Genomic DNA, 13805 nt, shown 5'->3' on the forward strand with positions numbered 1-13805 from the left:
ACACTGTTCACTCACTCACTCTCCAGCCTGCTCTGGCCCACGGTAATCACACAGTCTAGAAAAAGCAGTTAGGAGCTGTGTTAATTCCAATCACTATCTCTTATTACATTACTGTGCAAAACCTTAGGACATGTTATAAACCTTCTAATGCATCTTTGTAGAACCTGTAATATATTATGAAGAATACTGTGTGTAATTAGTGTGGAAAGCCACAAATTGTTGTATGTAAAGCTGATCTTTTATTTTGGATTTTCGCACACTTCACAAACTGTTAGAGAATAGATCACAGTTATAATCTAACAGCCTTCGATCTTTCTCCTATAGGGGATAAGTGTGGTGTCCTCAATTTCAGACACACCAGAAGATCTCAGAGCAGGATGACAGTCTTCTCTGTAGCAGAATTAGCCGGCTACATCAGAAACAAGTTTTCTGGGCTCATTTTATGAGGAAGACACACACAGACTGATTTATGCATGGAGAGAAGGGTGAGGTAACGGAGTTAACTATTATTACTGACATTTTAAATAAAGAAATATTAAGAAAAATTGTCTAACAGCCTGCACCAAAAACATCCAACACCGAGCCAGCATAATTTTAAAAAGGTGATTTTGAAAAATTTTTTATTTTTTTTTTAACTGAAGCTTGAACCTCCAACAGAGAGGTCAATGGACAAACAATCCCTCCCCCCAGATTTTTGTGGCATCTGATAATCTGCAGAAACCTGGAAAAAATGCTCAAGAAAACCCAAATGACAGAGAGAATTATTTGAGGGGACAAAACTAGTTTAGTTTGTTTTTTAGCTGCAATGTTCTGCAGAATTCATATGTGGAGGCCATGAGAAATGTCCATCCTGGATACTACAGGGATCCTATTCCTATATGCACATTTACAAAGCAAAATGGATATTTATTCAATATTAATCGCACTACTCAGACATGTTTGTTGTCAAATAAGTTTAGATCTTTTAAAAGTTTGTTATTTGTTTTGCTGCGATATTGTCAACCCCACAGGAAGCAGTTATATCCTTTAAACATGCAACATATCACCGACTCAACACTCAGGCACTTTGAAGATGCCTTGAAGTCTTTGTCTGTTTGATGACTGATTTGTTCTCTAAATATTTAACACTGTGAGCCATATGATTAAAAGATGGATTTTGATTAGTAGTTTTTGCGTGTGTACCGTGTGTGTTCTGTGCGTTTTCTGAAACTATAGTCAGTAAATTAAGTTTGCATATCAACAACTATCTCAGTAAAAATCCGCTGGACCGGACACAACGTCTAAATGTAGCCAATAGTAACCTTCAACGTATTTGACTCGGGAGTTGAGTGGCGACTTGTGATTGGATAACGGTTAATGATGAGAACCAATCAAAACGTGGCAAGTCAGACAAGTTCTAGACGGAAGAGGCGGCGTGCGTGGTTTCAGAAGTGATTAGTTAGTTTGTATGACACTGTTATCCAAAGGTGCCTACAACTGCGCATCAGTATTGTCCCGAACAGTGGTTCTGTACAGCTGACAGTGTTTTGATGACATTCATCAGTGTTAATAGCTAAGCTAATTAGGCCACTTAAAAGAAGCACGTCGTTTGCACGGGGCCGAGTCTTCTGTGGACAATGAGAAAGGTTGCTCTGCTGCTGATTGTGCTGCTCGGCGTTGCACATTTTGCAGCTGTCAGCAGATGTGACGACGGTAAGTCTGAGCTATTGTACAATGCAGTGTGATTATAACAACTGAACAAGTTACTTAAGTAAAGCTGGTGTCTGTTTTCGCTAAGCGTTTGTTATGCAAACTAGCTAGCTAACTTAACGTGGATGCTCTGCTTGTCCTGCTAGCACGGTAGCTAACTGGAGGGGTCAGCTAAGGTCAGCGGGACTTGCACACAAACACACACATGCAGTTACCTGACCAATTCAATCAGTCTCCGTTCAGTCTCGTTAGTGTAAAGCATTGTGACCGTACTGGCACATCCTTCTTGACAGGATCTTTGTTGTTGTAACTTGCGTGGTTTCTTTTTCCTAATCTAACTTTTCATGATTGCCTGGATGCTGCTTGATTTGCTGCTGGAGCAAAACAAGACACACTTTGCTACCAGTAACACGTTGGTCTGGTTTTACTCTTTCTGCAATAAAACTCATCTTTTTTGTGTTTGATGTAAGATGTTACAGAGGAGAAGGAGGAGACTAATGAAGAGGATAGTGATGATGAGGAGAGTGATGATGAAGGTGATGGCGACACAGAAGTTAAAGAAGAGAATGGGGTGCTGATTATCAATGACAAAAACTATGACTCTTTCATTGAGGGGAAAGACACTGTTTTAGTAGAGTTTTATGCGCCATGGTAAGTTTCATGTTTTTCACCAAAATAGATAATCTTAGAATCAAACTTTGTATATTTTATCTATTCTGTGTTAATCCTTTTAGGTGTGGCCATTGTAAACAGTTTGCCCCAGAATATGAAAAAATCGCAAAGACTCTCAATGAGAATGACCCTTCTATACCTGTGGCCAAAGTGGATGCAACAATAGCCACAGATTTAGCAAGCAGGTTTGAGGTGTCAGGTTATCCCACCATCAAGATCCTTAAAAAGGGGGAGCCTGTGGACTACGATGGAGAAAGGACGGAGAAAGGTAAGAACAGTTCATTTATTTTAAGCATCTACAGTATTCATTGCTAAAGAGGTATTTTCTGTAACGTGGTGACTGACTTTTTGTTGCAGCCATTGTAGAAAAGGTGAAAGAGGTGGCCCACCCTGATTGGAAGCCTCCTCCCGAGGCAACACTGGTGCTGACCAAAGACAACTTTGATGAGACTGTTAACAATGCAGACATCATCCTTGTGGAGTTTTATGCACCATGGTCAGTCATTTAAAAATACACAGGGGTTTAAATGCCAGATTTGCTGGCTTAGAAATGAAACACACATTTGTTAGTGACAAAAGGTTTTAAGTCTAGTAAAAAAAACAAAAAAAAACCTTATCATTATTTCTTATACCTGACCTCCAGGTGTGGACACTGTAAGCGTTTGGCTCCAGAGTATGAAAAGGCAGCCAAGGAGCTGAGCCAGCGCTCTCCTCCTATTCCTCTGGCCAAGGTGGATGCCACTGTGGAAAATGACATCGCCTCACGCTTTGGAGTTACAGGCTATCCCACCTTAAAGATCTTCAGGAAGGGCAAGGTGTTTGACTACAATGGACCCAGAGAGAAGTATGGTAGGGGACTGCCTGTGTCACATCTAATCTTGCTGTTATCCTGTCATGCAAAGGTTTCCACCTGTGTGCCTGCGTCTTTTGAATCCGTCTGTCCATCAGAGTTGATCCACCTCTGTAATGTTCTCCGTAGGCATTGTTGACTACATGGCTGAGCAGGCAGGTCCTCCCTCCAAACAGGTTCAGGCTGTTAAACAGGTGCAGGAGCTCCTCAAGGATGGTGATGATGCTGTAATAGTTGGTGTGTTCTCCAGTGAAGACTATGCAGCATATGAGATCTACATTGAGGCTTGTAAGTAGTTTCACCATGAACTGGACATAGTCAGTCATTAAGATTTGATTTTTTTTTCTTTTGTTAAAGGTCTGTCATATCATTTTTTTTTTTTAAATATCTGTCAAATTTGGATATTAATCTCACTGTGGTTTTTTAGGTAATGCACTGAGGGAAGACTTTACCTTCCGTCACACCTTCAGTTCTGAAGTTGCCAAATTGGTCAAAGCATCACCTGGTCAGATTGTAATTGTTCACCCTGAGAAGTTCCGCTCAAAGTACGAGCCAGTTTCAAACACGCTCACATTAAAGGTACGGTCTGTTTTTTTTGTCAATGTTTTTCATATCTGAAACCTTCAAGCATGAATGACTGCCTTCTTTCATATAACTAAACTAAATTTGAACTTGTGTTACATTTACCATTTGTCACATAGGACTCTACATCAGTGTCAGAAGTGCAGGACTTCTTCAAAAAGCATGTGATTCCTCTGGTGGGCCACAGGAAACCAAGCAATGATGCCAAACGCTACACCAAAAGGCCATTGGTGGTTGTGTATTATGGAGTTGACTTTAGCTTTGACTACAGAAAAGGTAAGACTCCCCACAAATGTTGATAGGATTAACTAGTTTTTTCTTATGGCTTATGATCCATCTTTTTTAATTTTTGTAAACAAAAGCATACCGCAAGCACAGAACTCATGCTCCTTTGCATTACTAATTCCTCTGGTATCCAAGAGACAAAACAAAACATACCAACAGCTGATGCACCTTTAGTTTAAACTCAACACTACCTTTAGAGGACTTATTTATTTTGTTGAAATGCTGTTAAATTTTGTTCTGTCCTTCTTTAGCTACGCAGTTCTGGAGGTCCAAGGTGCTTGAGGTAGCTAAAGACTTCCCAGAATACACATTTGCCATTGCTGATGAGGAGGACTATGCTGATGAGCTGAAGAGCCTGGGCCTGAGTGATAGTGGAGAGGAAGTTAATGTGGGAATTCTGGCAGATGGAGGCAAAAAGTTTGCTATGGAGCCTGAAGAGTTTGACTCTGAAGTGCTTAAAGACTTTGTTATTGCTTTTAAGAAAGGCAAGTGTTGACTTTTTTTTTTTTAAATGTATGATATTAAATTATATCTTGAAGTAATTGTTTATTTTGTGTTTTTACAAACTTTACATGTTTAAAATGTATTATTTTTGTCCCTAGGAAAGCTCAAACCTATCATCAAGTCCCAGCCAGTGCCAAAGAGCAACAAAGGACCAGTTAAAGTTGTGGTGGGAAAGACTTTTGACGAGATCATCATGAATACACAGAAAGATGTCTTGATTGAGTTTTATGCTCCCTGGTGTGGGCATTGCAAGAAAATGGAGCCTGATTACTTAGCTCTGGGTAAAAAGTACAAAGGTGAGAAGAACCTGGTGATTGCCAAGATGGATGCAACTGCTAATGATGTGCCAAATGAGAGCTACAAAGTGGAGGGCTTCCCCACAATATACTTTGCCCCAAGCAACAGCAAGCAGAGCCCCATCAAATTTGAAGGTGGAGACAGAACACTAGAGGGTCTCAGCAAGTTCTTGGAAAAGCACGCCACAAAGCTATCACAGACTAGAGATGAACTTTGAAAATATCTTTCTAGCTAAGAACTTTAAGCGTGCTCAGTCTTTGAGAACACTGAGGAGCCCTCTGGGAAGGTGAAGGGAATGCAGTGGTGTCATCTGTGTTACTGAGTTGCTGTTATGATTACAGTGTTCAATAATTGTTTTAGTTTCTGTTCATTCCAAGAGATTAAATTTTCCTCAGTTTCTACGAGCATGTAAGCACTGTTAAAGATTCATGTCTTTTTAAATAAAACTCAAAATAATGGTCCCTTTGTGTACCGGTACTCAAATGAAATTCTTTGATGTTAAACAATACAGGTGACAATCAAAAGTGTGATTTAATGACATATACAGTTATCTTCTGAGAGGCTTTCACTCAGTAATTCTCAGTATGGTGCATCTTTACAGCCTAACTTGTCCTCTGACAAATTATTAAATTGATATTTTTTACAAATTTGGACATAGACTAAGTAGGAGAAAAACGCATCTGTGGCCAAGCCACCTGGAGTATGTAAACCCTAACAGAAAATAAATCTACACTTAAACATCTCACTGAACATTACAAACCTGGATGATAAAAATCCATCATGTATCAAATGTCATGACACTGGTGAGGAAAATCTGACAGCCCGTTTCCATTAGTAACTGTCAACAGCAAAAAGCTCTTTAGAAATCGGAGACTGGTGTGCAGGAAGATCGCTGCTTCGTTCACATAAAGGCACTTGGAAGATACTGGCACTAAATTCTTTAGATGTAGTTGGACGGTGGATTGTTAGGAAAACTTCTGTGTGAACCTCAGGTGGAAGTCACGTATCTTCTGCAGCACAATCTTCAGTTTGTCAGCAGGTGGCAATATGGTCATCCTGGAAAGAGGTAGACTTTGTTTAGAAAAAAAGTGTTGATTCATGATAATGGTGTCAGATATAGGTAAACTTTGCTGTACTGACCTGAAGTGAAAGGTTCCCTCTCTCTGGCCAAAGCCACTACCTGGTACCAGGCAGATCCCCTCCTCCTCCAGCAGCCTCATGCAGTAAAACATGTCTGGAACGTAGCCTTCCTCCTATGGACACACACACTTCTACATGTAATTAATCGACACAGACAAGTAAATCTAGATTATGCAAAGTATGTGTAGGGCAAACCTTGGCCTTGATAATGGCTTTTTGAGGTAGAGTGATGCGGGGAAAGGTGTACATGGCCCCCTGTACTGAGTTACAGGTGATACCAGGTACTGTGTTGAACATTTCTTCTGTTAGCCTGGCCTTCTCTGCCAAATCTGCTAGCACCGCTGTCCGCTCCTGAACAGGGAAACGTGAAAACACATGTTAGAGATGAAAGGTTGCATGACCTTAAAACCACAATAATGACGGGGTCCTTTCTAAGGATATGAGGGCTAAGCTGAAGCTGCAACATATCCCCAGATGTTAGGAGTTAATGATCCACTTGGAGAGGCATTAAAATTGGAAGGGGCTAATTGTCAGCGGTTTAGATGTGAATCCAGCCCTTGAAATGGCACCTTACCAAAATACTAAACCACCGTTTTCTCATCTTATCTTAGTACTGACTCTACACTACTGTGCAGAGGGCTTTGTATGTCGCTTATTCCAGTGCGATGTTGCACCCTCTGTGGGAGGAAGAGAGTAGTACATTTACCAAGTACAATACACGATGACTACATTACATGTCCTACTTTGAATAATTTTTTTTTCCTCTGATTGACTGACATGCTCACATATGTAGTGGCCACTTTGACTATATTTAATTAGCTTGATAACTTACTCATAACCACTAAATGTGTTTATTCAGAAGCCGATTATTCATAAATGAGGTGCATTATTTTTATTGAAAGGATTTTACAAGTGTTTACATAAGTAAACTGTGTTTGCATACACTCAGAGCCTCGGTGTGTGTGCTAGCACTTGAGCATTGTGTGTTTTTCAGACCTGCATAAATGAGCTGTAGGAGGGTTCATTTGGCTGAGGGGGGTTGACCACCAGGTCCAAGAGAGCCTGTCCAGGAACAGGGGGGCACAGACGTACAGAAACCAGTTTGGTGAGCTGGGCCTTCACCTCAGGGTCCATGTTAATAACCTCCATGTAGCCTCCTCGAAATCCACACCTAACAAAAACAAACAGAAGGAGGGAAATGTCAACAAAGTAAGTACAGGTGATGTACACGTCAGCAACAGGAACACAGGTAAATAAACTCCAAAGGGTCATTTAAAGATGCCCTGTGCAGTTTTCCTGTTAAACAATTGGGATGTTTGCATTCATTTGTCACAAAAAAAAAGTCACCCTGAGGCCATCCAAACATGCAAAGTGTATTTTTTTTTCCTCCTAAAGCTTATTTTTTGGCACATCACTACCACCACCTGTAGAACATTGAAACCATTAGCAGCTGCGTTGTTTCACCCACATGCTCATGTATGAGATAAAAGAGGCACAATCATAAGTAAATAGTTCCTGAGTGGTACCAGAGGTCAAAACCTCCAGTGTACCTTTAGTTATACACATAAAAGCAGACTCTCTCTGTGTGTGTGTGTGGGGGGGGGGGGGCTACTCACTCTCCCATGTAGCATTTGGAGGTGGAGTGGAAGGAGGCCATCTCTACTGTACTTGAGTACTCTGGGCCCATTTCAAACAAGACCTTTTTGAAGGAGTGAAACTTACAACCCTCTGCATACACATTATCCTGGTAGACCTAAAATTAGAGAACAATCTAAATACATAACCCTTAATTAAAAACATCATGATTCTTAAAAAAGTAAAATGTGAACAAATAAGAATCAGCTGAAATGTGTGGATTACTAACAGAAGTTGACTGTGAAAGTATCATGTGATTTTTTTTTTGACAGTAGAAACAACTGAAAGGAAGAAATGACATTTGACATATGACAAATTACTTCATCAGCCATGAGGAAGAGACGCTCCTCTTTGGCAAATCGAATCACATCTTCAATGCACTGCCTGCTCTGGACTTGACCTATCACGCAGAACAACAACAGTGGAATGATTAGAACAGATGATGAAAGAAAACCAAATCTCAGAGGATTTTTTATGGTTAAACTTCTGAAGTATTTGCTATGACTAATTCTTAAAAATTCGTTTCAGGTTATGAAACTACCAAAAAAGCAGACACACCAGTAGGGTTTCCAGGGTTGATGATGCAGAGGACACGAGGATTGCAGTGCTGTTTGGCTTCATCAAGTGCTCTTTTTAGTTCTTTGATGTCCAGACCCCAGCAATTGTCCTCATCCAGGTAGTAACTAATCTGCACAGCATCAAGGTCTGCCAGGGCAGCTGAGTACAGAGGATACTGAGGGATGGAGATCATCACGCCTGTACGGCTACGACCCTCACCACATACCAGCAGCTTCAGAATGGTCTGGGATTATAAGAAAGAAGTGTGGAGGAGGAAGCATAAAGAATGGTAGGATATTGATATTTGTTAATTTGTTATTTGTGCATATTGTAAATGCCGGAGGACAAATGTATTACGTGTTCTCAGAGTGCCTACTTTATGACAGCAGAGTAAACAAACACACCTAGCAACAGTAGTGTGATGAGGATACGGTGTAGTGCAGTAAGAGAGTGTGGGTTGAGGTCAGGTTGCATAAAATTGATGGAAGCTGTGATGACAGTGACAGAGGTTGTTGGCGAGTGTTGTAAAGTCACAGATGGGCAAAGTACAGCTTAGTATATAATTAACAAAAGTTGAATAAAGCACAGATTTAGAGGCCAATTTAGAACCCAAAACTATGTGGACTGTGCTCAAATAAGGTAACATATCAACTTGTAACAGGCATGGAACTAATAATTGGTAACTAATTACCACAATAGCATCACTGGCCCCAGTGGAGAGGTAGATGTTGTCAGGGTTGGAGGAGATGCCAGCATCTCTTCTCTCTATGTAGCGTGCCACATCTTGACGGATGCACTCAATCCCCTGGCTGGCAGTGTAGGCCCCTTCAACACACAACAATGAACTTTGATCAGTTCATGCTCTGTTAAATAGTGCACAGAACCAGACAGTCCAAATAAATGATTAATGAGGTGACAAACGAGAATATTGGGATGAACTGTGACTGTGGTTGGTGGAGGGAGAAGGAGTTGTCTTACCTATACTGTGGCCTCCACAGGCCGCAAGAATACGCCGCGCTCTTTTCTTGGCATCCTCTGGAAACTTGTCATCTTCCAGGAGTTCAGGGCAAGAACACAGAGCCAAGACCTGAGAGAAAAAAAGGCAAACTTATCACAACATTATCTAATCTAAACAAGTATTCAGGTATTACTCAGCGTCCTGTTTTGTAGTGTGTGTATATTGATAAATGCTACCTGCAAGCATCATTTGGCATGACAGAAGAAATTGGTCCAACCTGTCTGAAAAATGTAATCGGTTTCTGACCCATGGCATGGGCGTCGCCTATGTTTGCCTTGATGACTTCTGTGAAAGGCTTCTTGGCTCCCTGTAAAGATAAGAGGTTTAGAATTAGAATATTTATTGGTATATGAGCACATATCCATTTACACACACAAACAAATGAAATCCAGTCTTTGCATTTAACACATCTGCCTGGGGTGAGCAGTGGCCTGCCAAATGGGAAACCCAGGGGAGCACACCTGATAGGTTGGCTGGGATTTGATTCTGCAGACTTCTGCATCCCAGCCTGATGCTCTATTCATTGAGCTACCAGGCTGCTGTTTAAGAATCAATGACAGTCAGTTGGGTAAGAAGAGTAGAAGGTGTAGAAAATATAGACATTGGAAAAAGTGAGGTCCTGATGGCCGCATTATTTCCTTTATACATATGACGGCTTTTCACCAAACAGGATGTGCATGGACAAGACTGAACCTCTGAGTAATTGCATGTGTTCTGCACAGTCAGTCAAACTAACCTCAGGTTAGTAACAAATGTAACATAATATTGGCTGAAATCCTTAGACTCTGTTTTCGCACTTGTGTTTAAAATCGTGACGGTCAGTCATGAAAGGGGTCTCTCAATTTGCCTTTAGAGTTTCAGATTCACATGCTCCACCATGGTATGTTGTTACCACCTGAATGTTCTGCATGTAACTCAAGTGTCCATCTTTCATTAGCAGCCTTTTACTGTTACCAAAGGCCCTGCGACAGAGTCCGGTTTACCCCGTGGAACAAGAAGTGCGGACCTTGGCCGGGATTGCAGTTCTTGAGGTTAAACAGAAACACCTTTCTGGTTCTTTTATCAGCTCACTATCCGTCTCTATTGAATTAACAAGGCCTTCATTGTCATCTCTTTGACCTAATTGGATCCTGTAGGCTCTGGTTTGGTGCCTGTATGTTTGTCTGGTAACTACAACATGCCCCCCCCCCCCCAGTTGCTGACTGTTTTACAAAGGGAGGTGACAGATATGGCTGACTAATATGGTTGAAACAGATAATTTTTTTAACTTCATGATTCAAAACACAAGTAGATGGCCCAATTTTATTATGCAATTCTACTCAGAGAAGTCATTACAGTAGCTCTATCTGTAGCCCGCTGCTCATCTTGATTAGAGAAATGTGAAGCCTCATTCAGTCACCCAAAAAACTCAAGATGTGTCCTCTCATTTGCAGGTACAGACAAAGAATTATAGGTTTCTTATCCCTTTTGAACACGGTCCACAGCTGCACCAAGCCAAGAAATAAAAAATGCAGTAGTAAAAGTAAAAAAAGTATAAAAAGATGCAGTTTGCCAGCATGTAAAATGTGACCCAAGTCTTGTCTTAGCTGGAACGTTTAAGATTGGGGAAGTGCAAATATGTCATGTTGGATATGACAATCTGGCACGTTCTCATTGAATTAAAAAAAAAAAAGGCTCATGCTTACACAGAACTGAGGTCGCTCAGTCTCAGTATACAACATTTGACATATTTAATGTAAATGGACTTCATATTAGTAAAATACAACTCAGTTCTCTAATCTTTTCATTCCCGTGGCTGAGGAGAACTTAGCACAGCTAGTCTTATTTACACATTTCTAATCATCATTTAGTGTGCTTTGTAAGATTAAAAAAAAGAAAAAAAAGAAAAAGACCAAGGGCAAAGGGAAAGAACTTTGTTTTGAGTGAATCAATGTTATCATTTATGCCCTTGCATGAAGCCAAGAGAAAGTTCTACATCCTACACGTTTCTTTGGGTTAATTGATGCAGCAAGTTTCCTCTTTAGACCTAGTCCCTGTTCTACATCAACAAAGAAGCTGCTGTTCTCTGAAAAAGAGAGGAGGCAGCCTCTTGTCCTGCTCAGCACCAGGGACTGATTACACAGGCTGGAATAGTAAACCAGGCCAAGAAACACTGAGGAAGGAACAGAGCCTCGCCTGACAACTGTCTCCTGTATTCTCACTTCATTCAATCTTACGATAAAATCGATAAGTGTCCAAAAACATTTATTCACGCTACACTAATTGTTACTGGTTTAATTAAAGCTCTAACTGACTGCACCAAAGTCAAGTTTAACCACTTGTCTTATGTGGTACTTTATATCAAACTCAAGATACCATTTCCAACAAAATGTCAATTGAGACTAAACCAACTCTGTCAATTCATTCAGAAGAAAAGGGACCAGTGGTTAGAGTGGATATAGAAGAATTGTATACACAAACTAAGTGAGATATTTGTATCTCTTCTCTTTTGTTGCAGACAATAAAGAGTTCCCAGCAGCCAGAATTAGCTTATTATATTGGAGGAAATGCCTTGTCAGGGTAAGAATATAGATGAAAGCGATTTACCCCACTAGCACACACATGCACAAGCACAGACTTGCTGAGCAATCAGTAAAAATGTTTCAGTCGTAGATCTGACAGGAAGCAAAGCCTCTGATGACAGCGCAAATGAAGCCACACACACCCTCCTGACCTCTCAGGGAGCTCCTGGATTCTACATTTGAGATTGTTTTTGGAAGTTGCATTTACAGAACTGCTTAGCAGGTGAAAGCAAAAAGAGGAAAGTGAAAACTGGGGGATTAGCTTTTCATGCACACACTTGCCTACTCAGTTAGGCTTAAAACTGTATAAAGGTTTGTCTAAACTAATGCGTTATAAAAGTTTCTTCTTCCCACATAAACATATATAAAGATTTTATAGCACTGCAGCAAGATTTTAGCCATTACAGTCAAACAGGTTATTTTTTGTGTGTGTGTTTTTTGAACTTTGTCAGTGGAGGGAAAACAAGTGGACTACCAAGCACTTTCAGAATAACTGGGGTTGCTTGTATTGAACCTCCTCACAGAAAAAAACAAAACCGTTCCTTTGCTGTGGCCTCACAGCGACAGTCCAATGAACTCCCTCCTTCTGTGAGGGGGAGGGAAGTGTGCAAAACCAGTGAGTCAAAGAGAACAGAGAATGTACCCTCTCCTCTTACGTAATAAACTCTCCACAACATACACACCATCCTCGCTGGATCCTGCAGCCACCTCAGGCTAAGGAAAACAGACTCAAACCTGCCTGTCCGGCTCAGCACCGTTTGTGCAGAGGACTTCAGTACAGAGCGTGTTGCATTTCAGGCCCCCTGCAGAAAGACTCCCTGTTCAAACTGCTTGCCCTCAGAAAAGCACACCGAATCACTATTCCCTCAGCAGGATGTAACATGAGTTGTTATGCGCACCAGTGCAGAAGCAAACATTACAGCACATAGCAAAGCTGACATGCAAGGACTTTTAAAAGCTGACTTTAATGTCTATGTCCTGCCTCTACTCCTAAGTTAGCAAAAAATGTTAGTTGCAAACATCTTTGTCAAGAGGGAAACCTATTTCTCCTTTCACTGTCCTGCAACATCCCAGGGAAGCAGTGCAGGGAATAACTTGGTGTGTTGCCAAAATCCACTTTAAATATTTCTGAACCGGTTGTGTTTTAATGAAAAGGGGATTTCCAAAAGGTGTTTGAAGCAGAGAGAGATAGAGAGAGAGAGAGAGAGAGAGAGTGAGAAACGGTATCTGTCTGTTAGCTAAAGTCAAATTCCAGCTGTTGATGCGGATCAACAGCTGTGCAGTTTGCCCATTCATACTCTCTCTACCCCTCCCAGCGGAGACACACTTGTTTTCCGTTTTGTATTTACACTGTTTTGTACACTGTTTATACACTGTTTGTATTTTACTGTTATAAGTTCGGTTTTTTTTCCTATAGGAGCGTTATCAAACATGCTGCAGCCCCTGAACTTGACTGTACCTCTTTCAGCTCCTTCTCTATCTGCATCGCCCGCTGGACGATTGGCCCCCGCACAGCGTACTCAACCCGCCTCACGTTGGGGTTCATGTTGTCCAAAGTCAACACCTTTCCCGGGCACGAGACCCCGTTCTGTGCCGGCTGGGACATTACTTTCTTTTTATGTATTTTTCTGCCTTTTCACACTGGACTCGTATCTGAAACATGAAACAAGATTGAGGAACATCAGCAACGGACAGAAAGAGCAGCTGGTAGGTGCACGGAGCAGATAAAGTTAATCATCTGTTACCAGTCGTTGAGCAGCGACAGTGCCGTAACGCGGAATCCAGATTGTGTGTCCCGCTCCTCTGGGATCCGACTGACAGCTCTCAGCCCTGTGTTCATATTCCCTCCCCAGCGACACGCCTTCCCCCACTGCCGCTTCTGGTTGGTCGAAGGTCTGCAGCACGCCAATGACGGCTTCGTGCTCCGTCAGACAAATGGAGTTCAAAGGACATGAGTGGGACAGAAATTGTTTATAGTAGTTTTTTTTATTGCTGACGTGCATGGGTCAAATCT

General features: G+C 41.3%; 2 protein-coding genes across 2 annotated transcripts; one reads left to right on the top strand and one right to left on the bottom strand.

The window, feature by feature from the left end:
• The first annotated feature begins 1391 nt into the window (after nucleotides 1-1391).
• pdia4 (protein disulfide isomerase family A, member 4) lies at nucleotides 1392-5340 on the top strand. Its single transcript, XM_067486763.1, has 10 exons — nucleotides 1392-1692; nucleotides 2160-2340; nucleotides 2424-2629; nucleotides 2719-2857; nucleotides 3005-3210; nucleotides 3341-3499; nucleotides 3639-3790; nucleotides 3913-4069; nucleotides 4330-4563; nucleotides 4681-5340. Exons 1-10 carry the CDS (start codon nucleotides 1617-1619, stop codon nucleotides 5094-5096), a joined length of 1926 nt encoding a protein of 641 aa, XP_067342864.1. The 5' UTR covers nucleotides 1392-1616; the 3' UTR covers nucleotides 5097-5340.
• A 51-nt stretch (nucleotides 5341-5391) lies between these two features.
• Nucleotides 5392-13685, bottom strand: LOC137104908 (alanine aminotransferase 2-like). Its single transcript, XM_067486768.1, has 12 exons — nucleotides 13537-13685; nucleotides 13251-13444; nucleotides 9448-9537; nucleotides 9191-9299; nucleotides 8904-9037; nucleotides 8213-8456; nucleotides 7975-8054; nucleotides 7636-7772; nucleotides 7016-7190; nucleotides 6215-6370; nucleotides 6020-6132; nucleotides 5392-5935 (listed from the first exon to the last, which is right to left on the bottom strand). The coding sequence occupies exons 2-12, from the start codon at nucleotides 13395-13397 to the stop codon at nucleotides 5845-5847; spliced, it is 1476 nt and encodes a 491-aa protein (XP_067342869.1). The 5' UTR covers nucleotides 13398-13444; nucleotides 13537-13685; the 3' UTR covers nucleotides 5392-5844.
• Between the last annotated feature and the right edge of the window lie 120 nt (nucleotides 13686-13805).

This window comes from Channa argus, chromosome 19, assembly GCF_033026475.1.
Source record: "Channa argus isolate prfri chromosome 19, Channa argus male v1.0, whole genome shotgun sequence".
Lineage (NCBI taxonomy): Eukaryota > Metazoa > Chordata > Actinopteri > Anabantiformes > Channidae > Channa > Channa argus.